Genomic DNA, 24,237 nt, shown 5'->3' with positions numbered 1-24,237 from the left:
TAACCGGGCATGAATGCGGTACTGACGCTCTGGAGCAGCGCTGACTATTTCGGGCGAGAAGCGCACGCGTGCGCAAGGGGAGGGATTTGGGTGGGCCATGGCGGTCAGAAGCGGACGTGACAGCGATTCGGACACCCTCAAAGCCACCACACTTTGTCTCCAGTTAACGAGAAAAAGTGCGTCTGAACCGTGGAGCGAATAGATACAGAACAGCGTTGGCTGCCACAATATGGTCCGGACTTATGCAGGCGGGATTCGCGTTGGTGATGCCCTTACAACCAAATCAGAGCTAGAAGGATTTGAGCACCAGAGCTAGGTGGCATAATAACATAAAAACCTCTCAAACCTTGAATATAATAATGCGGTTGCAACCGTACGTATTTTGTTCTGCAGTTCAGATGATAGTTGTATTCCTGTTCGTGAGAGCTTATATATATTGAGATATGTGGAAAAAAGAATCTTGGATGCGATTGAAGCATCCACGACAAAGATGTTTGCTAGCTAGGATACATTCGTGACGGATACAGCAACGGCATGAGCAGGTGGTCGAGGTTCCCAACAATGGCCGAATTTCATCAGCAACCTTGGCTGTTGCTGTGACCGCGAGGTCGGCACGGTGACTGGTTCGGGGGCTCGGCGCGGCACAGCTACTCATCTTCACATGGTGCGGGTAGTGGCGGCGGTGCCCATCGAGATCTCCGGCCTACTGTAGGGAACCGAACGGTGGTGCGGTCCTTCATTCTTCTTTTCTCTAAGATGGCATTCTGCTGGTGAAAATCCAAGGCCTGAACTTAATTGGTTGTGCCTTCCAATAACTTTGTTGAAGGCATTGTTTTGACAGCGCAGATCTTCTCCAGGGTGAAAACCTAAAATCTAGGATCGAGCGATGACGGTGTTTGTGCAGTATTTTCTTCTTGGAGGCGTCGCTTTTGAAGAATTTGGACTTCAGATGTTGTCTAGGTGATGATCAGTGCTGCAGCTACAAAGAATTAATCACTTTAGCAGGATCTTTCTTTTTTCCTTCTTCTTCTTTTTATCTTTAGGTTGTATGCATCCGTAATGTCTTTACGTCATGACGTTGTTGCAGAGGCTGGATGCAACTGCTATCTTTGCAATATTAATGTATTTTTATATTCGTGACCTGTTTGTATATTTTAAATAAATCACCAGCTGAACAATGACGTGGATCTAAACGACGATCGGTATTAATTCGCCATCGGGAACTTCGGCGCGCCGAAAGCGAATTAGCTCATCTCTCGTTGTCTCGCTTCACTGCGCCCGCCGGCCACCCTTCTTCTTCTGCGCTTGCAGACAGATCGGCCAGTTGAGCATTCGAGCTGTGTCGATCAATACAGAGGCCTATAAAAGCCATGCGTCGCCTGTTCCATCCACTCGTCCATCCATCGATCGAGCAGCCACTTCACACCAGCAAGTGGCAGTAGTTCGATCCAGAGGTTCAAGCATGGCGGCTCCGAGAGCACTCGCCCTCTGCGTCCTGCTGGCCATCGCCGTCGCCAATGCGGAGGCGGCGTCCGTGGTCGTCGGCCTGGCCAAATGCGCCGACTGCACCAGGAAGAACATGAAGGCCGAGGAAGCCTTCAAGGCTCTGCAGGTGGCGATCAAGTGCAAGAACAGCGCCGGCGAGTACGAGAGCAAGGCCGTGGGCGCCCTCGACGGCACCGGCGCCTTCAGCGTGCCCCTCGCTTCTGACCTTCATGGCGCCGACTGCGTCGCTCAGCTCCACAGCGCCGCCTCCAACGCGCCGTGCCCCGGCCAGGAGCCGTCCAAGATCGTGCCGGTGTCTGACGGCACAACCTACGGCGTCGTCGCCGGCGAGAACACCGCCACGTCGTCCGCGGCGTCGCCCGAGTGCGCGTCCATGACCCTGTGCGGGCCGATCAAGAAGCACATCATTGAGCACTTCCACCATAAGAAGCCCGTGCCGCCCAAGCCGGAGCCCAAGCCCCAGCCCCACCCGGACTACGGCCCCGTGCCCAAGCCGGAGCCCAAGCCGCAGCCCCACCCGGACTACCACCCTGTCCCTCCCACGCCCGCCTACGCCGGCGGCGGCGACGGTGGATACCACGGACACCACTGACTCAGAGTCTCAGATCAGCCACCGTACGTCCAGCCCGGCACTGAAATCTATCACCGGCCGGTTCATGGTCAGTGAGTGATCGACGTCGTTGCTATTTATGATGCGTTGCATGCGTGGGAATTGTTTGGTGCTCCGCCATTCGCTGCTCCGTTTTACTATGTGCATTACAGAATTGAGGGTTCAGAATAACAGTCATGTACTACGAGTGTATCAGGCGAGTATGAGGGGGTGGTTTGTGTGTTGCTTGCTTTATCAAGATTTTGTAATTTCAGTGTGTATTTTGTATAACAAGTTATTATGAATCAACTAATTTAAACAAGTCGATTTGTCAACCGAACAACTGCAGCTGTTCGAGGCAATGGACATGATAAGGACACTGTGATTTTGCCATTACTTCAAGTCAATTTTCAGATCCGTGAACTGAAACTGAAGAGAAATTCAGGCGTGTGCAATGCATTCATACCGCTGGTCGTAGTTTTTTCTCTTAGGATGAACAAGTTGATTTATGAACATTTTTTCTAGATAAGTGAGGCTTTTAAAAAATGTTCATCATGTCTTCAAAACATGATAACCGTGAATTTAAATTGTTTCTTGCGTATTGCAAAATTGTTCGCCATGTATCTTATAAATGTTGATCGTGAATTTAAAAGGTTTGCCATTAATTTTAAAAAGTTCATCCTGTATTTAACAATGAATTATCATGTATTTAAAAGTTGTCATCGCGTAATTAAAAAAATGTTAATTGTGCATAAATGAAAATTTTCACCATGTTTCAGAAATGTTCATCATGTATTAATAAGCTTAACCGTGTACTTTTAAAAGTAAAAAAATCTCATTATGTATTTAAAAAATATAAACATATTTTAAAAATGAACTAAAAATATTCATTGTGTATTAGAAAAATATTCACCATGAATTGTCAAAAAAATCACCTTGTATTATTCAAAAACGCTCAAACACAAAGGACTAATGTTCATACACAGGGGGGGGGGGGGAGAAAATGCATAGAGTAAAAGAACAACAAAAGAGGAAAAATGGACAATGAAAAAAAAAAGAAATAAAGGGAAAGAATGGACAATCCAAGCAAGAAAAAAACAAACAGTTCAGAAGCCAAACACAAAAACCAGGCAAAACAACACAGCAGGAACCAGCAAACGAAACAACACCCCTAGCTGGCCTGCCCAAGTCACCTTGCTTGTGACTGTCTTCGCATCCATTTGACGTGTGTGCGTATTTGCCGGAGACCTCCTATTCCCTGACCTACGCGGGGAAAAGTGAGGAAACATGCACCTAAACCTGTGGGTAGCCCGGCCCGAGCTTGGCCTGAAAAATACAGGCTGAGCTCGGGCCTTGTTTTGCAACCCAAAGTACATTTCGGCTAGGCTTAGGCTTTCGTAACAATACTGAGAAATAGTATTTGGTTGGGCTTTCAGAATTCAGGTCGGGCTTACACGTAAAACATTGAGAAACAACATTTGGGCTAGACTTTCGGGCTTCGGGCCTATATTTGGGCGAGGCTCGAACTTGAGAAAGTGTGTACTTTCGGGCTTTGGACCTGCTTGGGGCTTGAAGTTTGGGTTTCTGGCTTTTTCAAGCCCAACCCGAAACCCGGCCCAGCCCGCCATATAATCAGGTTTAAGTGCTCCCCCACCCCCAACGCGTGCTTTTGGGCCGGCCCATATGCAGGGTGAGCCACGTTTTTTTTTTTTTGCTTTTGTACTTTTGTTCTTTCTCAATTGCAAAAAATGTTCATGAACTGGTAATTCTACAAAAAAAATTGGGATTTAAAAAATATTCTGAATTTCACAAAACTTCAAGAACTTAAAAATATTCTGTTCAAAAACCCATGTTTCTGAATTCAAATTATTGTTCATGAAATATAATAAAACAATCCGAATATCCAAAAATGTTCACGAATTCCAAAAAGAGTTCCCAAAATAATAATAATAATTTTCAATTCAAAAATAGTCATCGGTTCATAAAATGTTCACAAAATAATCATATGTTTGCGCATTTCTGAAAGTGCTTCAAAATTTCAAAATATTATATGATTTAAATTGTTCATAAATTGAAAATTTTCTTGAATTTCAGAAAATGTTCATGAATTGTAAAATTGTTCCCCTAGTTCAAAAATTATTCATGTATTTGAAAGTCCATGGATTCGAAAATTGCTCGTGAATTTGAGAAATCGTGCGTGATTTTTATATATGATCATGAATCGGATAAAACATTTGCAGATCTGTTAGAATCTTTACAGCTTTGTTCTTGTGTATAGTGAACATTATTAGACTTTTTCCTAGTGAGAGAAGAGAATGGAATAATAGAGTGAGTATAGCAATTGATATCTACACATACTTTGCGAGGTTTATATCATTAAATTTAGAAATGATGTCATTATCACGACATGTATTGGATGTCCTTTGTTCACTAGTTAATATCCATACTCATATCATGTTAGACGACCGATTGCTCATAATATAACATTTATTGTGAATCAAAAACCAGAAAGCAAGAATCCTGCAAAGAAAATGTAACACATAATCCTAGAGAGCGCCTTACACATGTCATTTCTAAGTGTGTTTACTTATAATTTGGTAAACATAAGTCCAAGCAAAAAAAAAAGCAAATCAAAGTACAGAAAATACCTACATACCATGGCCCGGTGACCAGTCCACACAATTGACTGCTTTAATGTGACCCATCAAAGACACTGAGAGCTTCAAAGGTGAACTGTTGTTTGATCCAGGCTTTGGTTGGCACCGTAAAGAATGCAAAATATCAGCTCAAATATTTGTATCAGCAAAAGATCGAACAACTGCAATAAGAAGCATAGAGCACATGAACAAGGAACATAAATGTTGTTAATAAAACAAGAAAAAAACTAAGATACACTTGTGTCACTCACAACTCACTAACTCATCACAAATTCTTCATACGAGCAAAATATCACTACTAGGGACAAAGCAGGGCTTCGATTTTCTTGCACAACAGCTAACAGTCAGAGCTTTTAATTCACGTTTACGCAATAATTCTCCACAATTCCTCACATAGTTTCAAGTTCAACCATTACCGGTATGTAAATAGACAAGATTAGATCGATTTTATCTCCACATAGATGACACAAGAATCTCACTTGAGCAGTTGGTCACAATGCATACTAGGATACTAATGTTTCCAATCGAACCGCAGCCAGAAACTTAGAACGACTTATCCAATTTCTACCACCAAATCAAAGTCATAATATGATGTTGCCTCCAGGTTCCACGATCCCGGTAGGTACATCCATGCACGATCCACATGCGAGATGCGACGAAGATGTGAGATGTGGCCAAGGATTTGGGATGTTGTAAACATATCTACGAGATATTTTTTTTCTCTCTCTATGTATACCTAATAGTTTACTAGAAGCCGCTATTAGGATATTTCTGATTTTTAAAGACACACCGAGAGAGATATACGTATATACTATGGTCATGTGAGTGTCACAACTTAATCCATGAAACATGCAATTTTATGTATTCTATTTTCTTATGGTTAGAGGGGTTGAGTTTAAGTATTATTTTATGGTGCAATCTATTGAATAGAAAGAAACTAATCAAATTTAGTGTAGGGCGTGCACATATTTTAATGACACACATTATAACTTAGCAGAAAATACTATGATTTATATTAAGCATAATTATCGTAAGTAAATATAAAAGTAAGTAATCATTGGCAGTTAATAATGACTTATAAACATGTGTAAAATATAAATATTTAATTTAATTAGACTCAATTTCTATTCTCAGGATTGTCTATAAAATAATAGTACAAACGAAGTCTGTGATTAGTACATCATTTTTGTTACAACGACAAATTTATACATGTACGAACGAATTCCGCATTGTTGTAACCTCACCACTGATTTTAAGCCCCGGTGTGCCTTCTTGGCCTGCACAATCAGCACACAATCAAGACAGGACAAGGGTTAAGCTGGCGAACATAAATTGTCGCAAGAACAAGATGTATTACCAAAAAACCACGGAACGCAGACTGAATTTTGACGGCAGCAAGCACCCTCAAAGACGAGCAGATGAACTGAACAAGCTTTCTCTCCAGACTAAGCTACGCCGCCCCGACCGCACGCTCGATCACCCCGTTGCCGCGGTCGCCGCCTCCGCCTCCGCCGACCTGCAGAAGCCTAACCACTTCTTATGAATCAAGTAATTTATTTAAACAAGTCGATTTATCAACCGAAGTACACTCCAGCTTTCGAGACGATTGACATGATAAGGACAATGTGATTTTGCCATTACTTCCACTCCATTTTCAGATCTGTGAACTGAAATTGAAGATAAATTGAGGCAATTGTGCAATTGGATTTTTCATAAACAACTGACGGCACTCACGTCATAAACAAATGGCAGCTACTAGAAAGCATGCATTCATACTGCCGGTCCTAGTTTTTTCTTTTAGGGGAAAACAAAATGAACAGGAATGGAAAACCGAAAAGCAACCAAAGAAAAAGGACAAGAAGAAAGCCGAAAAATTTACTTTTGAAATGTTAAACATGAATAAAAAAAGGTTGATCATGTATTTTCAAAATGTTAAACGTGAATAAAAAAATAGTTCTGATGTATAGAAAAACATTGTCTAACGTACATTAAATAAATGTAGACACCAGAAAACATATATTTTTACAAAAGTTAATTCTATATTTAAAAAATTTAAACATGTATATAAAAGTGTTTCTGATGTATATGAAAAATATAGATTGTGTGTGAAAAAAAGGAATATTGCCATTAACAAAATAATAAACAGATGATGAATATGTTAATAAATGCTTAGAATTTTTTAAGTACATAATCTATGTTTTTATACACCTTAACATTTTTAAATACATGATAAACATTCTTTTCATACACATTGTATATTTTTTGTATACATCGGAAACATTTTTTCTATACACATTTAACATTTTCAAATACTTCATTAAGATTTTTCAAATACTTGATTAACATTTCTTAAATGCTTGATTAATTTTTTAAATACGTGACATTTTTCATATACATTATATATTTTTTCGTTGGAAACATTCTTTCTATACACATTTAACATTTCTGAAATTGTAGATTAATATTTTTAAAATATATGATTACCACTTTTTCAAATGCTTGATTAGAATTTATTAAATACATTATCAAATTTTTTATAAACACTGTATATTGTGTGTACACTTTTTTCGTATACATGAGAAACATTTTTCTATACATATTTAACATTTTTCAAATGCTTGATTACTATTTTTTTAATGTTTTATTAAAGTCTTTTTTACTATATGTATATTGAATAGTTTGTAATGTAAAAAGTAAAGGAAAAACAAATGAAAAAAAGTAGGCTGTGGCCTCGCATGCCTGGGCCGGCTCATCCCGCGGTCGCCTTTAGGCGAGGCTGTCCTACGTCTTGCGTCAAGCCAGACATAGGCGTTCCCTCTATTTGACGCTTAGTCAACAAAACACGCGCGCATGTGGGGTTTTGTGAATTTTTTCTCTCCGTTCGTTATAGTTCACTGAGGTTTTATCTATGTTTTTTATCTATAAAAGTACGAATCTTTCTTTAAGAAAGTGATAATATTACATAAATAATGTTTTTACATTTTCTGGAATATTTTTTGAAAGTGGAGAAACATTTTGTAGCTAGGTGAAACTTTTTTTTATAAAATGCTCATCATTTGTGCAAAACATGTTCGTCATGTATCGAAATATGTTCGTCATGTGTTATAAAAATGTCCATCATGTGTTTTAGAAAAATTCTTTGTGGATTCAAAATAGGTCATCACTTATTTAAAAATGTTCATCGTGTATTTAAAAATAAATTATCATGTATGTTTTTAATAGTTTTCATCGCATAATTAAGAAGTGTGCACAATATTAACAAACAGTTCACCATGTATTTTTTTGAATAAACAAATGTTCGTCATGTTTACCCAATGTTCTAGACATAGTTGTTCATGACTTTGACATTATCTAGAAATAAGATGACTGTAGAAGATGTTTACAGAACACAACAATTTATGACTTATTATAACAACAATGTGAATGACGAAGAATGCTCCCTTTTATTAATCTTGCTTCCACTATGATATAAATTGCTAATGTCACAATACGCATAGCTAGTGTTCTTACCATGTGTGCATCCCAGCCTAATTCTGACTCTGCATTCATCTTTTAATCTTTTGTACTAATTTTTCCTTGGAAAGGCTTCTAAATAGAATACACCTCACATAATTTTTGTTTAGAATTTCCTCTATTAACAAAGCAAGTTATCTTACGTTGACTGCACAAGATGTGAAGAAACTCGTCCACATGCTTTTTCAGGTTTTGTTTGTCCGTAGAAAAGGGAAGACGAGAGCAAACCAACCTGTGGTTGGATGGTTAAAAGGACAGTGGTATCCCTAGCCCACCAAGGTTTAAGTCTAATCTTCTTCGACGATCTGGTTGCTCTCTCCATCTTTTATTTCTCTCCCATGTCCCTTTCCCGAGCCATCTGTTGTGCAGTTACCTTCACCTCTCCGCTATCCCGGTGACGGCTGGATCCAACCTCACCAAGCCCTGCCACCGCTGGATTCAACGGCGAGGAGCTGTGATGACATGTGCCACTGCAGCATTCCATATGGTTTGCGACCGAGCTCCACACACATGTTCACCTCTTTGCTGCTCCTTGGTAACGACGCATCATCTAACTTCTCTAACTCCCACCACCGCCGGATTTTATGGGGAGGAGCTACGACGACCTACACATCGTCGGATTCAATGGTGAGAAGTTGCGCCAACTGTAAGTCTGTAACCGAGGTCAGCCAAAGAAAAGGTGAGAAAATAGATGAGATTTTGGTTTTTCACTTTTTCTTCAGTGTCACTCCAAGATCTGATCCGAAATTTGTGGAGTGTTGTAGAATCGTTAGGATAAGCCGAGAGATCATGTTATTGTTTTTCTCCGACGAGCTCGTGTTATGATATTTTGCCATGAGATCTTGAAACGTGCGGGGTGTCATCTAGTTATATATATGGATTACACCCGCCGCCCCAGCATACCATGTGTTTTGGTTGCTCAATTATTGTGGGTCATTAAACTAGTCTCGCGCCACTGGCAAGAGTATTATACTAGCTGCAAGTAGAACATAGAAAATACATGTAGCAGTAGTGCAGTACGAATTAGTCGAATTAGCTGGAGCCTGGAGGCGTTGCCGGGGAAGGAAGGTCGTCGAACCGGAGGAAGGGAGAGCAGCCGCAGTTACAAGCTCGGTCGTCTAATCATCTCAAGGATTGCTTGATTGGCCGCCCCGTCGTCTAGCCAAGGTATGCTCCTCCAGTATGATGTATTACTCACTCTTACTATTTGGTCCCATGATTAATTATTAGCTGGGCGTTGAGGACGACGGTCGACGGCGGCCGCTCTTGCGCCGGCGAAGATCGGGCAATCAACTTGCTTGCCGAGGTAGCTATTCCTTAATCAGTTTCCATAGCTACATCGATCTCGCTGGCCGCTCTCTGTCTCTCTCTCTTTCTGTTGCGCCGGATGCGCTAGATCTGATCTGCCGGTGTTCTTAGCCCACGGTAATCAGCTAGTCTCTTGGTCAACGGTAAACTGTCCGGCTCATTCATCTCGGCGCCGGAGATTTGTAAGTCTATCATTTTTGCTGAAATACAGTAAGTAGTGAAGTTGGACTGAAACTTTCAGTCTTCAAGCAGAGCAATACTGCCATTTAAGGGTGTTTGGTCATCGGAATGACAAAGTACAATTACATGGTGCATGCTGTTCACGTGCAGTTTAATTTCCTCAACAGTCGGCGTCAATAATGTACTAAGATGTACTATAAGCCTAAATAACGGCATTGCTCTCGATTCAGGAGATTGCGAATGGATCCCGAAGGCAACAGTAAACACGCCATCCTGGAGCGCTTGCTGGTTGATAAAAATGCAGAGCCCGTGAAACTGCCAGTATCACTATTGGAGGACATCACGAACCGTTTCTCTCCTGATAACCAAATCGGCATCGGAGGGTTTGCAGTGGTTTATAAGGTAAATAGCATTTTGGTATGTGCAGGGCCAGACACACACGAAGCTGACAATGCATATTGTCACCACAGGGGATGGTTGGAAAATACATGGTCGCTGTCAAGAAGCTATCCAACACATACAATATCCGCGAGAATAAATTCCACCAAGAGGTTAAATGCTTGATGAAGGCTAAGCATGAGAACATAGTACGTTTCTTGGGGTATTGCGCTGAGACACAAGGGGAAATGGAAGACTACAAGGGAAAGCTTGTCATGTCAGATCGACGAAACTGGCTGCTTTGCTCTGAGCATGTGCCCAAAGGGAGTCTTGATAAGCATATTACCGGTAGGATCGATGCTCAATTTGTATTTCTGTCAATATTTATTTACTCTATTGTAGGTTATTTGACTACTTAGCATGTTCTGTACTTTGCATTCCTAGATTTACATTACAATATCAATATCGATAAAAATTAAATATGACTATTTGAAAAAACCTGCCACCTCCTCTTCAGATGTATCTACTGGACTTGAATGGAGAGAGCGCTATCGAATAATCAGGGGAATATGCGAGGGGCTACATTATCTTCATCAGAAGTGCATTCTTCATTTGGACCTCAAGCCCGCTAATATACTTTTAGATGATCACATGGTACCTAAAATTACTGATTTTGGTCTATCAAGGTGTTTCGAGGAAGGGCAAACAAGTGCATTCACTGAACAAATATTTCTATCACGGTAAGCAAGCCTCTTAAAAGTTATTCTTCTCTTTGGTGGCAAAAACTATTATACAATTTATTTGCACATTCATCAATCAGACTTCATAAATCTTGCAACAGAGGATATTTTGCTCCGGAACTCCTGAGTGGACAAATCACATACAAGTTAGATATATATAGCCTAGGCGTCATAATCATGGAGATACTGACAGGAGAGAAGAGTTATCAAGAAGATGAGAAGGTAACAACAAGTTATGCTATCCTCCAAGTTAGTCGAAGGAAATATTGTTAAATCAATGTTTTACACTCTAGTTTAGCAAATATATCTCCCCCATTAGCACTAATACAAATACAAGGTGGTAGGGCATTTTGATCCGACCCATCCATATATACTTTCAGCAACCACTCACGATTTAAGTTTGCTATAATTATATCTTAATCTCATGCTTGTGAAATCATCTGTGTGGTTAGTGAGAGAAGAAATACCTTTTACGAAGTTAAATTCAATTTAGATGTGATCTTCTACATATATTGGTACATTCTCTTGGATTGTGCATTGCACATGTACACTTCCTTGAAAATGTACATTCTTAAGATGCTTCAAATAACAACATTTTGACACTTTACTTTAAATACTCATTGTTACCAAGCTATGTGATTTTGATTTCCTACTACTACCAAACATATACAACTATACATGTGATGCACGGTTTTGATATATTGACTACTCCACCCAAAATGTACTTTCACCAATTCAAAAATCATCCTTGCATTTTATTTGGTTTATTATGAACTTAGCACATTCACAATATTAACTCCACCTTGCTAAATAAATAAACTAACACAACGTTTTTCTTAGAATACATAAATAGGATAAAGAAGTATGTGATTAACCCTTTAGTGAAGTCATTAGAGGCTAAGGTTCCAGGTTTTCTTTCTTGCCCCCATCAGATTTGATATTATGGACGTTTAACATTGGTTGGTTTTCACAAAAATCATTCTTCTTGTAAGTAGTATAGTATAGGTGCTAAATCCAACATATCTCGAGGTAGGGGCCCTAAGCTAGGCGTCTTAGAGCGATGGTAACATGGACACAGGATTTTACCCATATTTGGGCTCTCTCGAAGAGATAATGTACCCTACGTCCTGCTTTTGATTGTATAGATATGAGGTATAGTACAGAGTACAGGTATCTACCATGAGATTGTTGATCTACTTTGTAATCCTCTATTGACTAGCCTGGCCTCGGTTTATATAATGCACCGGAGGCCTAGGGTTTAGAAGAGTCCTCTTCTTGTGCGCCAAGTCTTGTGGAATCTTCCTTCTATGCATCATGGGCTGCCCAAAGTGGCCCATTGGTGAACCGCCATGGTGGTCCTCGGCTAGACCCACCTGGTCGGGAGACGACGTGATGAGTACCCCCTAGTCTAGGACTCCATCATATAGCACTATAGGTATGCATATTTTTGGTGGAAGTAAATTGATCCCGTTTTCTAGACACCCACTACAAGAAACTATGCATAGTGAATCATCACGAAACAAAATCTCTGTATCACTAGATATATTTTGTGACGAAATTTTTGCATCAGAATTTTCTTCATGTAACATGACTCGCAAAAGTACATCGAGAAATTTTCCCCTTATCATAGTTTCATCTACCATGACACGAAATATTCATCATATAATTTTGTCAGGAAACATCGCAGATGACCCTTTTTTTCATCACAAATAATTGAAAAAATAACCCAGCTGGAAGTTGGAGCCTTGATGTTGTATAAGTATGTAAGATCAAAAGTGAGATAATTAATTATTTGTAAATAACAAAACATTAATTGTATCGCTTTTGATCTGACCTTTAATTATGTGTTGTGATCTCAAATTACATACAGTTGACTCGTTTGGCTGTTAATATGGCCTTCTTGCAAACAATATGTAAATATATACTCCCTCCGTCCGGTGAAAAATGTACATATAGAAATGTTAGGACAAATTATGGATTGGAGTAAAAAAGCATTGGAAAGGTGCAAGCCACCATCTCTTTCCTCTTTAATTATCCTACCCCCAATGACCTAAGTGCATGTAAAAATTAAGGAAACCATGTGTAGAATGCTATTTTGATTAAAGGAACCATGTAAAAATTAAGGAAACCATGTAAAAATTAAGGAAACCAATCGGAAGGCTGGAAGAAAGAAGAGCCTTCCGATTTGATTTGAACGGCAGATTCTACTACCTACTGTACCGGTACAGTAACAACACAACTGTAGAGGAGCCGAACCTGGAAGATAGATGTACACTCTTTTGTGGACAAATTTTAAAGCCAAACGTACACTTTTCACGGGACAGAGGGAGTATGTACGTGAAACCCAAAAAAGTTGTTCCCCACGCTGTTGTTTGGGGAACGGTGTTAGTTATTAAATACTAATTAACTCATGATTGCAACTGTGTAGGTAGTTGCAAGTTGGATGAATCAGGTAGCTGCAAGTTGGATGGATCGACTGGAGTCATTAGAGGGAGATACACAGTTGGAACAAGTAAGAGTATGCACTAAAATAGGGACAGAATGTTTGGACTTGGACCCGAAGAAGAGACCAAATACAGGGGACATAAGCGATAGGCTTGATAAAACAGGAATTGTGGACTATTCAGACAAAATTGGTATCAACAGTTCATCAGCTGAGCAGGTTGGTTTACTGAATGGTCTCAAGAAAGAAGTTTACTTATTAGACGTCACGTGCAACAGATAACATCGTGTTGGAGACCTTTTGTAAATTATACTTCTCTTCCACTTTTCTTGATCTCCCTACAATATAACAGTATAATCTTCTTTGTTAGAGTCACAAGAAGGTCAAGCCTGCAGACCTCATCCAAGAGGATGAAAACGTAAACTGGAGATCATTCAACATTGATGGTCTAAACAAGTTCACAGAGGCTGAGATTAAAAGGATCACTGACAACTATAGCACTCTCATTGGCAAAGGTAGCTTTGGAGAAGTTTACCTTGGCGTTCTTGACGATTGTACTCAGGTTGCAGTCAAGATTCCACTCACAGATATGAAGGAACATTTTGCCAAGGAAATAATCATACATTGCCAAATCAACCACAAGAACGTTGTTAGGCTCTTGGGCTACTGTTCAGAGGAAAAATGCTTTAATGATGATCACCGAGTACATCTCCGGAGGAAGCCTCAGAGAAGTTCTCGGTTGCAAAGACTATCCCATTTCTTTAGATCAAAGGTTGGGTATTGCTCTAGACTGTGCAAAGGCATTAAGCTACATGCATTCTTCCATGTGTCCACCAACCATTCATGGTGATTTCAAGCCTGGTAACATCCTTTTAGATGATAACTTTGGTGCGAAATTATACGACTTCGGGATATCCAGAATGTTTTCCAAGGACAGCACTCAATACACAGTGAATGTAATAGGCAGCATAGGTTACCTTGATCCGTTGTTTGCTAAGACTGGGTGCATCGATCCGAAGAGTGATGTTTACAGTTTTGGGGTCGTTTTAGTAGAACTAGTCACGAGAAAAAAGGCATATGAAAACGGGAGCATGGGCCTCATAGAAACTTTCGTCCAAGCTGTTCGAAAAGGAACGAAGGCAAGAGAGATGTTCGATGCTGATATAGCACAGTCGAGCAACATTAAGGTTCTTGACAAGATTGTAAATCTAGCAGCTGAGTGCCTCAGAATGGAGATGAGCAAACGCCCTCGAATGGAAGATGTTGCAGAACGTCTTCGGATGCTAATAAAAGCTCGTTGCCAGAAGGGTCAAGAAAAAACGGCAGGTCACTGGACATTGTGGGGAAAACAAGACAACAACACAACACAAAGCGAAAGGATTTCCAGCTCTAACTCTACCGTGTTCTTCAACTTGAACAGTTTGGGCATCTTCAGTAGGAATGCGCACACAAATTTCAAAAGGAATGGAGGTCCAGTACTGCAGAATGTCAAGGGACTATACATTTTCACAAAAAGCGAACTAAGAAAAATCACCAACAACAACTCAGAGTTTCTTTCGGTCGGAAGCTTTGGTAAAGTCTGCAAAGGAACCCTTCCTGAGAACACCGCAGTGGCAGTTATGTCCTCTGTCAAGGTAACTGAAGCTTTAAAGGAGCAGTTTATCGAGCAAATAGAGATCCAGACACATATGATGCACGTGAATATTCTCAACCTCATCGGTTGCTGCCTGGAGGTGGATGTTCCAATGTTGGTGTATGAGTTTGCTGGCAAAGGAAGTCTTCAAGACATTCTTCATGGCAACAGCAGAAACCAAAAGCTCCCCTTAGACCTGCGTCTGCATATTGCAATTGGAACTGCACAAGGCTTAACATACATGCACTCCTATGGAAATCAAGCCATACGGCACGGTGATGTCAAGCCGGACAACATACTTCTGGATGACAAGTTCGTACCGAAAATCTCAGATTTCGGGTTATGGAAGCTGCTTAGAGAGGAATATTATTTCGGCAAGATTGTAGCTGGGGACATGGCTTACGTTGACCCAGTGTTCCTTAAAACCGGGCAACTGACAGAAAAAAGCGACGTCTACAGCTTTGGGGCGATTCTCTTAGAACTCATTACCAGGAAGCCAAGTGTATACGACGAATACTGTAGCCTCATTTTGGAGTTCCGTAAAGTTTGTGAGAAAGAAAAGAGCGGTAGGGCGATGATGGACAAGGAGATCGCAACTGAAGAAGAAGATATCTATTGCCTGGAAGAAATTGGCAAGCTGGCAATTGAGTGCCTAAAAGAAGATGTAGAAGATCGGCCCGACATGGCGGCGGTAGTTGAGCGACTTGTAATGCTTAAAAAGGATAGGATGCTTGAGAGTTAGGAACGGTATCCAAGTGGCTTGCACTTGATTTACCTGGCCACTTTCCTCTGCTCCCTTTATATCACTGTAGTACATGTGAATAAAATGTGAGGTCAACATTAACCAGCTCTGTGCAATTCTGCATAACTGAACTATGGTACTGTCATGATGAATGGCTAGCCAGTTTGCAAAGCTGGACTTCATACGATTGGGATGCTGGGATTTTTGCTTACATACCAGGAGCAGTTTGGAGTGCAGGATGTGTCTCTGAATACATTGTATTGGTGTCATTTCTTCTTCTATCCCTGAACTTTTCGAAGGATTATTGCAGCCATCAGCATGGGCGAAACAAATGCGTGTTTGGGGGTAAACTGAAGGGTTCCAAAGGGACTAAGCGCATATCATCGGACCCAGTTAAAGCCTGGTTCGTAGATGGAATCAAGAAAACTACTCTAGGTAAGATGCATGGAGAACAGGACGATTATTGGTTTGGATGGACATGGAAATAAATACTGATTAATTTGCGATGAATGAGATTTACTTGGGATTGTAGGCGTGGATCGCTGATGAACTGGAGCGAGGCGAGCAGTGTAGCCCCCAAATCTCTTGAGCTCCGTGGGACCAGATCAGCTGCTTGCTCCATGCGACCGGACCGAGCCGGACAAGTTACTCGCGGTGTAAATATAAGTCTTTGAAGAGATTTCACTATGGACCACATACGGAGCAAAATGAGTGAATCTATACTCTAAAATGCATTTAGATACATCCGTACGTGGTCCATAGTGAAATCTCTACAAAGACTTATATTTAGGAACGGAGGGGGTACATCCTTTATGTGCATGCTTTCGTAATTCGTTTTTTCATAGTAAAACCAGTTAATTTTTGAAATTTCCAAAGCTTGTGCTCGAGCTCCATTAGCAATTTCCGAACGCATGCTTCCCGGCTAAACACGGGCCCATGTATTGTAGCTGCGGCCTCGCCCTGCAGTGTCCCTGACCGAGTCAGTACAGTAGGAAAGAGCACGAATAACAGGAGACTGATTCAGCACGATTGTTCATCACTTTGCCGTCAAAACATTCCATGTTCCGGGTCCCGACCTTCTGGCACCCACTAGAAATGTCGGGACATATATTGTGCGTCCCCCAAAAGGCCAAAACCACATACAGCTCGCGGCTTAACAGTAGAGGTAGGACAAATGATGGTATGGACTTTGTCCTCCTAACAGAATGGTAGCCTAATCACCCACCGGTCGTCCTAACAAAATGATATGCTGACAGTACAGCACAGAGACGATGCTGGTTCTCCATGCATACCATACCCAGAGAATAGATGACAGGTTTTATACACTGACCTCGAGTGTGCGTAGCCGTATAATATAATGCATGCTCTCCGGCGAGGTGTCGGTCAGCCGGCCCATCGCCTCTCACCTGCGTTGCTACTCTCCACGCGTACCACTGTATGTGCAGATATCGCACCGAAAGTAATTCCGTGGACAGTGCTGAGCTCCACGTGCATGTAGTAAGCTTAATGACTGCCGAGTCAAACACTAACTTCGTGTCATGGCAATGCCACTAACCAGCTACTGGCAGCACTTACTCCCTCCGTTCAAAAAATACTTGTCATGCGTAAAATAGTTAGCAACGTCGCAGCTCTCAAGCGTAAGATAGTCATTAGTTTATCCATGAGCTAGGTAGCAACATACTCCAGCAACTAGTCAAACCCACAGCCTAATTATGCTATGCAGGTGTGGCTTGGCTAGCTAGTCCGGCCCTGCTCATGTTCATCTACCTACCTAATTAATCAGCAGTAAGATCGTTGCACTAAGTAACCACTTAGTATCACCCACGTTCGAATTGTCTCTGCTACCACTACCTCGCTGGCTCGCTCGTTGTTTCGTTGCTGTATAAATGCTGGATCGGTATGGTAGGCGCACCGACCGAACACACACACGGGGACAAGGAAAGGATCACGGGAGAACTGCCCGCCCGGTTACGCTTGCTACCCGCCGGCCGGTTGCCTGTGCTCTCAACAGAGCAGTTCTTGCACCTTAGCCACCAAGTTATGGAGCCTGCGGCGGCGTCGCCTCTTCCTCCTCCTCCTCGGACCAAGCCCAACAACATGCTCCTCCTCCTGCCACTGCTGCTGCTCGCCGCCTCGCTCGCTCCGCATGGCTCCTCCGGTGAGTACCGCCTCCGGGCACCGCAAGCCTACGCTCAAGTGCAGAGGCAGAGCTTAAACTGATGCTACTTAATCTCATCCTCCGTGCGTGCATGCAGCTGACGGTTTGCGCTACGACTACAAGGCCTACACTGAGGTACGCCGCACCGTCTCCATCCATCTCTCGGAATAAATCTCTGCTTCGGCCTCGTCCGTCCCTGTCCTCGACTCACCGCGGGCGTTTTTCTGCTGCTTCTTTCTTGCTCTGCAGTGCAAAGGCCACCCTGAGCCTGCGCTGTACAACGGCGGCATCCTGCGGTGGGCCAAGAAGATCAAGGACTTCAGGACGGCGGACGAAGGCAACTACTCGCCCTCCTTCGTGCTCTACAACATGTCTGCGGGCATGGCGTACAGCTTCTCATGTGAGTTTTTTTTTTCTTTTCTCGATAAAAGGAGCCCAGCTCCCAATTTCATTGCTGAAATTGCTTGTTTTGTGAGCGACTCACTCCATGTATATGCATGGCTAATTATCCTTACTTAAATAGGTTAATAACTTGATTGAGAATGTGTAGAAAAGGAGTGAGAATAATTTTTGAGAAAAACGTGTCAGTCAGACATGTCCTTTTCCCCTAAATTCTTTTTCTTTAGTTTGAGGGTCAAAAGTCAAAACACCTAGTCCTAGAAAAAAGAAAGGAATTTAGTTTGATGAGATCTAAGTAGAAGATTTCCAGGGACGAGCTACGCGAAAAGAGACTTGACATTTCAAATCTGAAAATGCCTTTTGAAAAGCATATCCGCAAGTTCAAAAAAGAAAAAAAAACCTCAAAATAGATGTACAACTTGCTTGGGCGAAACACAGCATAACTTTTTTTTTTGAGACAAAACACAGCATAACTCTGTCGGTAAGCTTTGCTGAGTGCGGATGCAAGCCCATCCGCCGCATCGCTCAAGGGCCGGTCGTGGATGGTCTCGAAGGAAGATGCGCATGTCGGAAAACAGAGTTTTTGTACATCCGTGCATTTTTTTCAACTTGAAATCCAATAGGATTTGCCAAATCGACAATGAGTAGTCTAGAAAGTTTTCAGGGTTACGGCAGTGTGTTTTTCGTACTCTGCAAACAGTTTTATTTTTTTCTGCAAATTCAAGGAGTGTGTGGTGTGTGAAGGTGAGAATTTGCGCACAGCACTTGCGTGGTCCTACAGTTATGTCAGTAAGATGCATAAAGCTTTTACTGAACTGGTCTGGTTCAGCTCAGGGGAAAAAATGCGTGCTTGTTCAGACAGTCAGATTTCAGATGTATAGTAATTAGTAAACACAAAGAAGCGAGGACCCAAAGTGTGGAAATATCTGTACTGCAATTGGTCCAGTCCACCCAACCCTGTCCACAGTTTACTGAACTGTAGTTCGGAGGTAACTTCCAGATAGTCATCAGATTTGAGAGGTCCAGTCCACCTAGACTTGTCCTCATTTTGGCCAATACTACCAACACACACACACATACATACATCCACACACACCGGGAAGACTGAGAACCGGACAATCCAAGGGAATGAATCCAATCACGGAGTGAGGGCAGAAGGATCTGGGCTCTAGGCTCTCGCTGGACCTGTATCGAGAATGATTAAGCGGCAGCTAGGTATGCGAGCAGCAGGAACGGGCAGGAGGTAGCGGGCGCGGAGAAAGACGGGCGAGGCAAGGAGCCATAGCCAGCGACGACCGATCGAGTGCTGGTAGTGGTACGTGGTGGGGGCGACGACGGCGACGGAGATTCCTCCCGCGGCCGCATGCGCGCGCGCATACAGGTACAGGTATGGGGTGGGCGCGCGGGACAAAGCTTGAGGCAAGACGTGGGGGTGGCGACGAGGGCGCGCGGCGGGCGGCCTGGGCAGATGAGGCACGTCGTATGCTCAGCGCACCAGCCGCCGTCCTGCGCATGCATGCACACGCGTGCCGCCGTGGGTGGAGGATGGATGGGTGCACAGTACGCGCATCGCTGCTGTGCATGTGGCGCGCGCGCGCCGCGACACCGCGTGGACCAGCGCTCGATCGATCGTTTCCTTCATTCATTCCGATGGTAGGGAGCGGGCGGACGCGTGCGTGCGTGCTTGTGACCACGCCCACGCATCGAGTGAGATCCATACAGGCGGAGAGAGCACTGAGAAGCAGGCGAGCGAGATGAGCGCTAGCTTTTGTTACCTTGTGTGTGTAGGGTGGCGGGGCATGCATGGCGGTGGCGGGAGGGAATTGAGCTCATTGGCTATTTGGGTGGGTGGACGGCGCCCCAGATTGAGCAAAGGCATGCGTGCTCATGCTCTTTCCACCACGAGCACACCTTTTTTACTACTAGTAGTACTACTCGGTTGTATCATGAGCTATTTATACCTGTATCATCATGGCAGTACAGTACAGACGTTAGTGCATTGCACACTCCCTCCATTCCCAAAATAGATAGCGCATCAACTCAGTTAAAAGTCAGCTGTTTCTAAGTTTGGCCAAGAATATTTAAAAGAAAATATCAACAGCCATTAAATAAATGCATTATTAAAATATATCTAATGGTGAATATATTGATTTTTTTTAACAATGCTTTAGATTTTGGGTATGTCTAGTGCATGTCTACACATCTATGTGAGGGAATCAAACCAGAAAGAAAAAAAATACCTAAATAACAAGTGCCACACGTGTGGCTCGAAGTAACACCGCTCTGACGTTTTTACAACTAAAGTTGCCATAAGTTCATTTGTTCACCATGATTTTCAATCTTCTAGGCTGGGTGAAATTCAACGGGCCAGGAACTATCCACGTGAAGGCCAAGATCCTGTCACTAGACAACGCTGGATCACAGTGCCTGGGCACGGCTCTGGTGCGAAACGACTGCTGGTCCTTCCTCAAGGGCGGCTTCACCCTCAACTCGCCGTCGCAGACCTCCGTCCTCTATTTCCAGGCGAGGCCCGCCCGCTTGAACGAACCCGTAAACTTAATAAGATAAAGAAGAACTGATCGAATGGCAGCTCATGCAATTTTATCTGTCGGTTCGTTCTCTGCAGGCTGCAACCGCAAATGCGTCCATGGTGTCGATCAGAAGCGCCTCGCTGCAGCCGTTCTCGCCGGAGCAGTGGAGCCAGCACCGGGAGGACCGCATCCAGCTGGTAACGGAATGCCACTACGTTTGCTACTGAATTTAATTTGTTCCCACACATGAATTTGTACAAATACACACAAATACTCATGGTTTGATAACACCTCTTCTTTGCCATTTTCATGGCAGATCCGCAAACGCTTTGTGAACGTGCACGTGTCGGACAGCAGTGGCGGCCGTGTCGTGGGCGCCAAGGTCGCCGTGCGCCAGATGAGCAGGGACTTCCCCTTCGGCTCCGCCATCAGCAAGACCATACTCGGCAACAAGCCATATCAGGTATCGGGACTGCTAAATCTTAACTTAATCAGGTCTCAGGCGATGCTTTATTCGTACGACCTTACGTGAAGATCCGCGTAAACGAAATCAAACTTTTTCATTTTTCTTTTTATATTCTGTGATTTGACTAGGTCTAGGTCGACTGAGATATAGCCACGCCCATCAGTTATTCCTACGCCATCGATCATACCATGATCACCGCGTTTTTATCAATGTCGGAATAACTAACGAAGATCGTTGCATTGGTGCAGGACTGGTTCCGGAAGCGGTTCAACGCCGCGGTGTTCGAGAACGAGCTCAAGTGGTACGCGACGGAGCCGGCGCCGGGGAAGGAGGACTACGCGCTCGCCGACCAGCTGCTGCAGTTCGTGCAGTCCAGCGACGCGGTGGCGCGCGGCCACAACATCTTCTGGGAGGACCCCAAGTACACCCCGTGGTGGGTCAAGAACCTCACCTCCGCCGACCAGCTCCGCGCCGCCGTGGCGGGCCGCATCGAGAGCCTCCTCTCGCGCTACAAGGGCGACTTCGTGCACTGGGACGTGAGCAACGAGATGCTCCACTTCGACTTCTACGAGTCCCGCCTCGGCCGCAACGCCACCACCGACTTCTTCCGCACCGCCAAGCGCGCCGACCCGCTCGCCACCCTCTTCCTCAACGACTTCAACGTCGTCGAGGTCTGCGACGACCTCAGCTCCAGCGCCGACTCCTACGTCTCCCGCCTCCGCCAGCTCGCCGACGCCGGCGTCACCTTCGAGGGCATCGGCCTCGAGGCACACTTCGGGAAGCCAAATATCCCCTACGTTCGCGCCGTGCTCGACAAGCTCGGCACGCTCCGCCTCCCCATCTGGCTCACCGAGGTCGACATCAGCAACGCCCTTGACCCCAAGACCCAGGCGGCGTACCTGGAGGAGGTGCTGCGGGAGGGGTTCGCGCACCCGTCCGTGGACGGGATCATGCTCTGGACCGCCATGGACGCCAGCGCCGCCTGCTATCAGATGTGCCTCACCGACGGCAACTTCACCAACCTGCCCGCCGGGGACGTCGTGGACCGGCTGCTCGGGGAGTGGCAGACCAGAGAGGTGCTCGGCGCCACCAACGACCGCGGCTCGTTCAACTTCAGCGCCTTCCTCGGGGAGTACAAGTTGTCCGTCACCTACCTCAACTCCTCCGCCGAGGGCACCTTCTCGCTCGCCCGCAGCGACGACACCAAGCACATCACCATTCGTCTCCAGCCATGATTGATTCATATCATGCATGTATACGTACCGAACGAGCTTTTGTATTTACTATAACTTGAGATGGATTTGTAGCAGATCAGATGCCACCCGTATTTATTCAATTGTGTTGACATATAAATGCATAGTCCATCTTTTCCCATCGGCTTAAGCTTTTGGATGAACTGGCTGGTACGTGCAGTTTTACATGGTACCAGAGTCAAAAAGTTTTGAGTTTTAAAAACGCAATTAAATTATGGCCCACTTTCAGTCCACCATCCGTACTTCAGTCAATGAAAGCTTAGCAAACCCCGTCAGCTGCATGGTCGATGATGTTGCCTAAACGGTGGCTTCAGTCTTATTTCTGTATTACTTTGTACGGTCTTTTATGAGTAATTAATAAAGTGGTTGTATGCATCGTCCAGATGCAGAGGTCGGGGGTCTCTCTTTTTTTTTAAAAAAAAAGCTGCAAGGTCGATGAAATTAATAATAGCATCAATGTAAGCTCAACCTGTTATTCGCAAAAAAAAAAGGTAAGCTCGACCTGTACTTGAGTATAGGCTTGCAGGATCGAGAGCAGTACTTACCGGAGGAAGCATGTGGAGCGAGCGAGGCGCGCAGTAGCAGGGCGGTCGCCTTCTTGGTCCGAGTAGGAATAAGAGGCGGCGCCGGCACCGCAGAGTCCATAACTAGCTTAGCTAGGTGCAAGAGCCAAGAGGTGGTATGTTGAGAGGCGCCCGGCGGGTAGCAAGTGTATGTAACCGGGTGGCCAGTTCTCCCGTGATCACTTCCTTGTCCCCGTCCCCGTGTGCCTGTGCGGTCGGTGCGCCTACCGATCCAGCATTTATACTGCAACGAAACAAAAGGGAGAGCCAGCGAGGGTGCAGAGACAATTCGATTGTAACGTGGACGGTTAACTGGTTAATTAGTGCAAAGATCTTACCACCGGCTAATTAGGTAGATATACATCACATCAGCAGTGCCACACTGACCACAGGAGACTAACCAAAGACCGGCTGGCAATTAGCAGAGCTACCAGTTGCTATGTTGTTCATGGATAAACTAGTTGCTAACTAAGTGCTACCAGTAGCTGGTTAGTGGCGTTGCCATGACAGGCAAGTTAGTGTTTGACTCGACGTTGCTAACCAGGGAATTACTTTCGGTGTGATATCTACACATACAGTGGTACGCGTGCAGAGTAGCAACGCAGGGAGGACGCCTTCCAGCATCCATGGAGAGCCAGCATCATCTCTGTCTCTGTACTGTACTGTTGGCCTATCATTTTGTTAGGACAAATCGGTGGGTGATTATTAGGCCATCATTCTGTTAGCAGGACGATCCACAAAGTCCATACCATCCTTTGTCCTTGTTCCACTGTTAAGCCGCGAGCTGTATCTGTATGTGGTTTTGGCCTTTTGGGGACGCACAATATAGGCCCCGTTGGTTTACCCGACATTACTAGTGGGGAGTCAATTGCAGGAAACCACCACATTTGTGGCTAGGTTTGCAATAAACTACTAACTCGTTAATCCGTTGCAGAAAACACCGTAAAATCTCTTAACTCGTTGCAAAAAACACTGAACAACCGTTTAGCCTCGTTTGATCTCTTTTCCGACAGGTGGGCCCCGAAAACGCCGACGTGGCATGACGGCCAGGCAAACGGCGCCGTTAGGACCAAAACGGTCAAGACGCCGCGCCGGTCGGTCCTGGTCAGACATCCCCCCCCGCGCGCGCCCATGTCCTCTCTCTCGCCCCGCGCCCCTCTCCTCTCTCTCGCCCCTGC

General features: G+C 44.1%; 2 protein-coding genes and 1 pseudogene across 2 annotated transcripts; all 3 read left to right on the top strand.

Annotated features, from left to right (window-relative positions):
* Positions 1-1,377: 1,377 nt before the first annotated feature.
* LOC123048450 (proline-rich protein 4) lies at positions 1,378-2,417 on the top strand. Its single transcript, XM_044471551.1, has one exon. It carries the CDS (start codon positions 1,463-1,465, stop codon positions 2,096-2,098), a length of 636 nt encoding a protein of 211 aa, XP_044327486.1. The 5' UTR covers positions 1,378-1,462; the 3' UTR covers positions 2,099-2,417.
* Positions 2,418-9,234: 6,817 nt separating this feature from the next.
* Positions 9,235-15,794, top strand: LOC123051229 (tyrosine-protein kinase JAK1-like; annotated as a pseudogene).
* Positions 15,795-17,581: 1,787 nt separating this feature from the next.
* On the top strand, positions 17,582-22,596 carry LOC123051228 (endo-1,4-beta-xylanase 5-like). The gene is made up of 7 exons (XM_044474043.1): positions 17,582-17,847; positions 17,945-17,982; positions 18,097-18,247; positions 20,594-20,769; positions 20,873-20,974; positions 21,094-21,240; positions 21,492-22,596. Exons 1-7 carry the CDS (start codon positions 17,589-17,591, stop codon positions 22,476-22,478), a joined length of 1,860 nt encoding a protein of 619 aa, XP_044329978.1. The 5' UTR covers positions 17,582-17,588; the 3' UTR covers positions 22,479-22,596.
* The last annotated feature ends 1,641 nt before the right edge of the window (positions 22,597-24,237 follow it).

Source organism: Triticum aestivum, chromosome 2D (assembly GCF_018294505.1).
Source record: "Triticum aestivum cultivar Chinese Spring chromosome 2D, IWGSC CS RefSeq v2.1, whole genome shotgun sequence".
NCBI lineage: Eukaryota > Viridiplantae > Streptophyta > Magnoliopsida > Poales > Poaceae > Triticum > Triticum aestivum.
The sequence above is the reverse complement of the archived record's forward strand: the minus strand, read 5'-3'. Positions and strand labels throughout refer to the sequence as shown.

Excerpts from the sequence above, each read along its gene's own strand:
- LOC123048450 (XM_044471551.1), top strand. The coding sequence starts at position 1,463 with ATGGCGGCTCCGAGAGCACTCGCCCTCTGCGTCCTGCTGGCCATCGCC.
- LOC123051228 (XM_044474043.1), top strand. The coding sequence starts at position 17,589 with ATGGTAGGCGCACCGACCGAACACACACACGGGGACAAGGAAAGGATC. Across the intron at positions 20,770-20,872 it reads CCTCCGTCCTCTATTTCCAG|GCTGCAACCGCAAATGCGTC; the intron begins GCGAGGCCCGCC and ends CGTTCTCTGCAG. Across the intron at positions 20,975-21,093 it reads GGGAGGACCGCATCCAGCTG|ATCCGCAAACGCTTTGTGAA; the intron begins GTAACGGAATGC and ends TTTTCATGGCAG.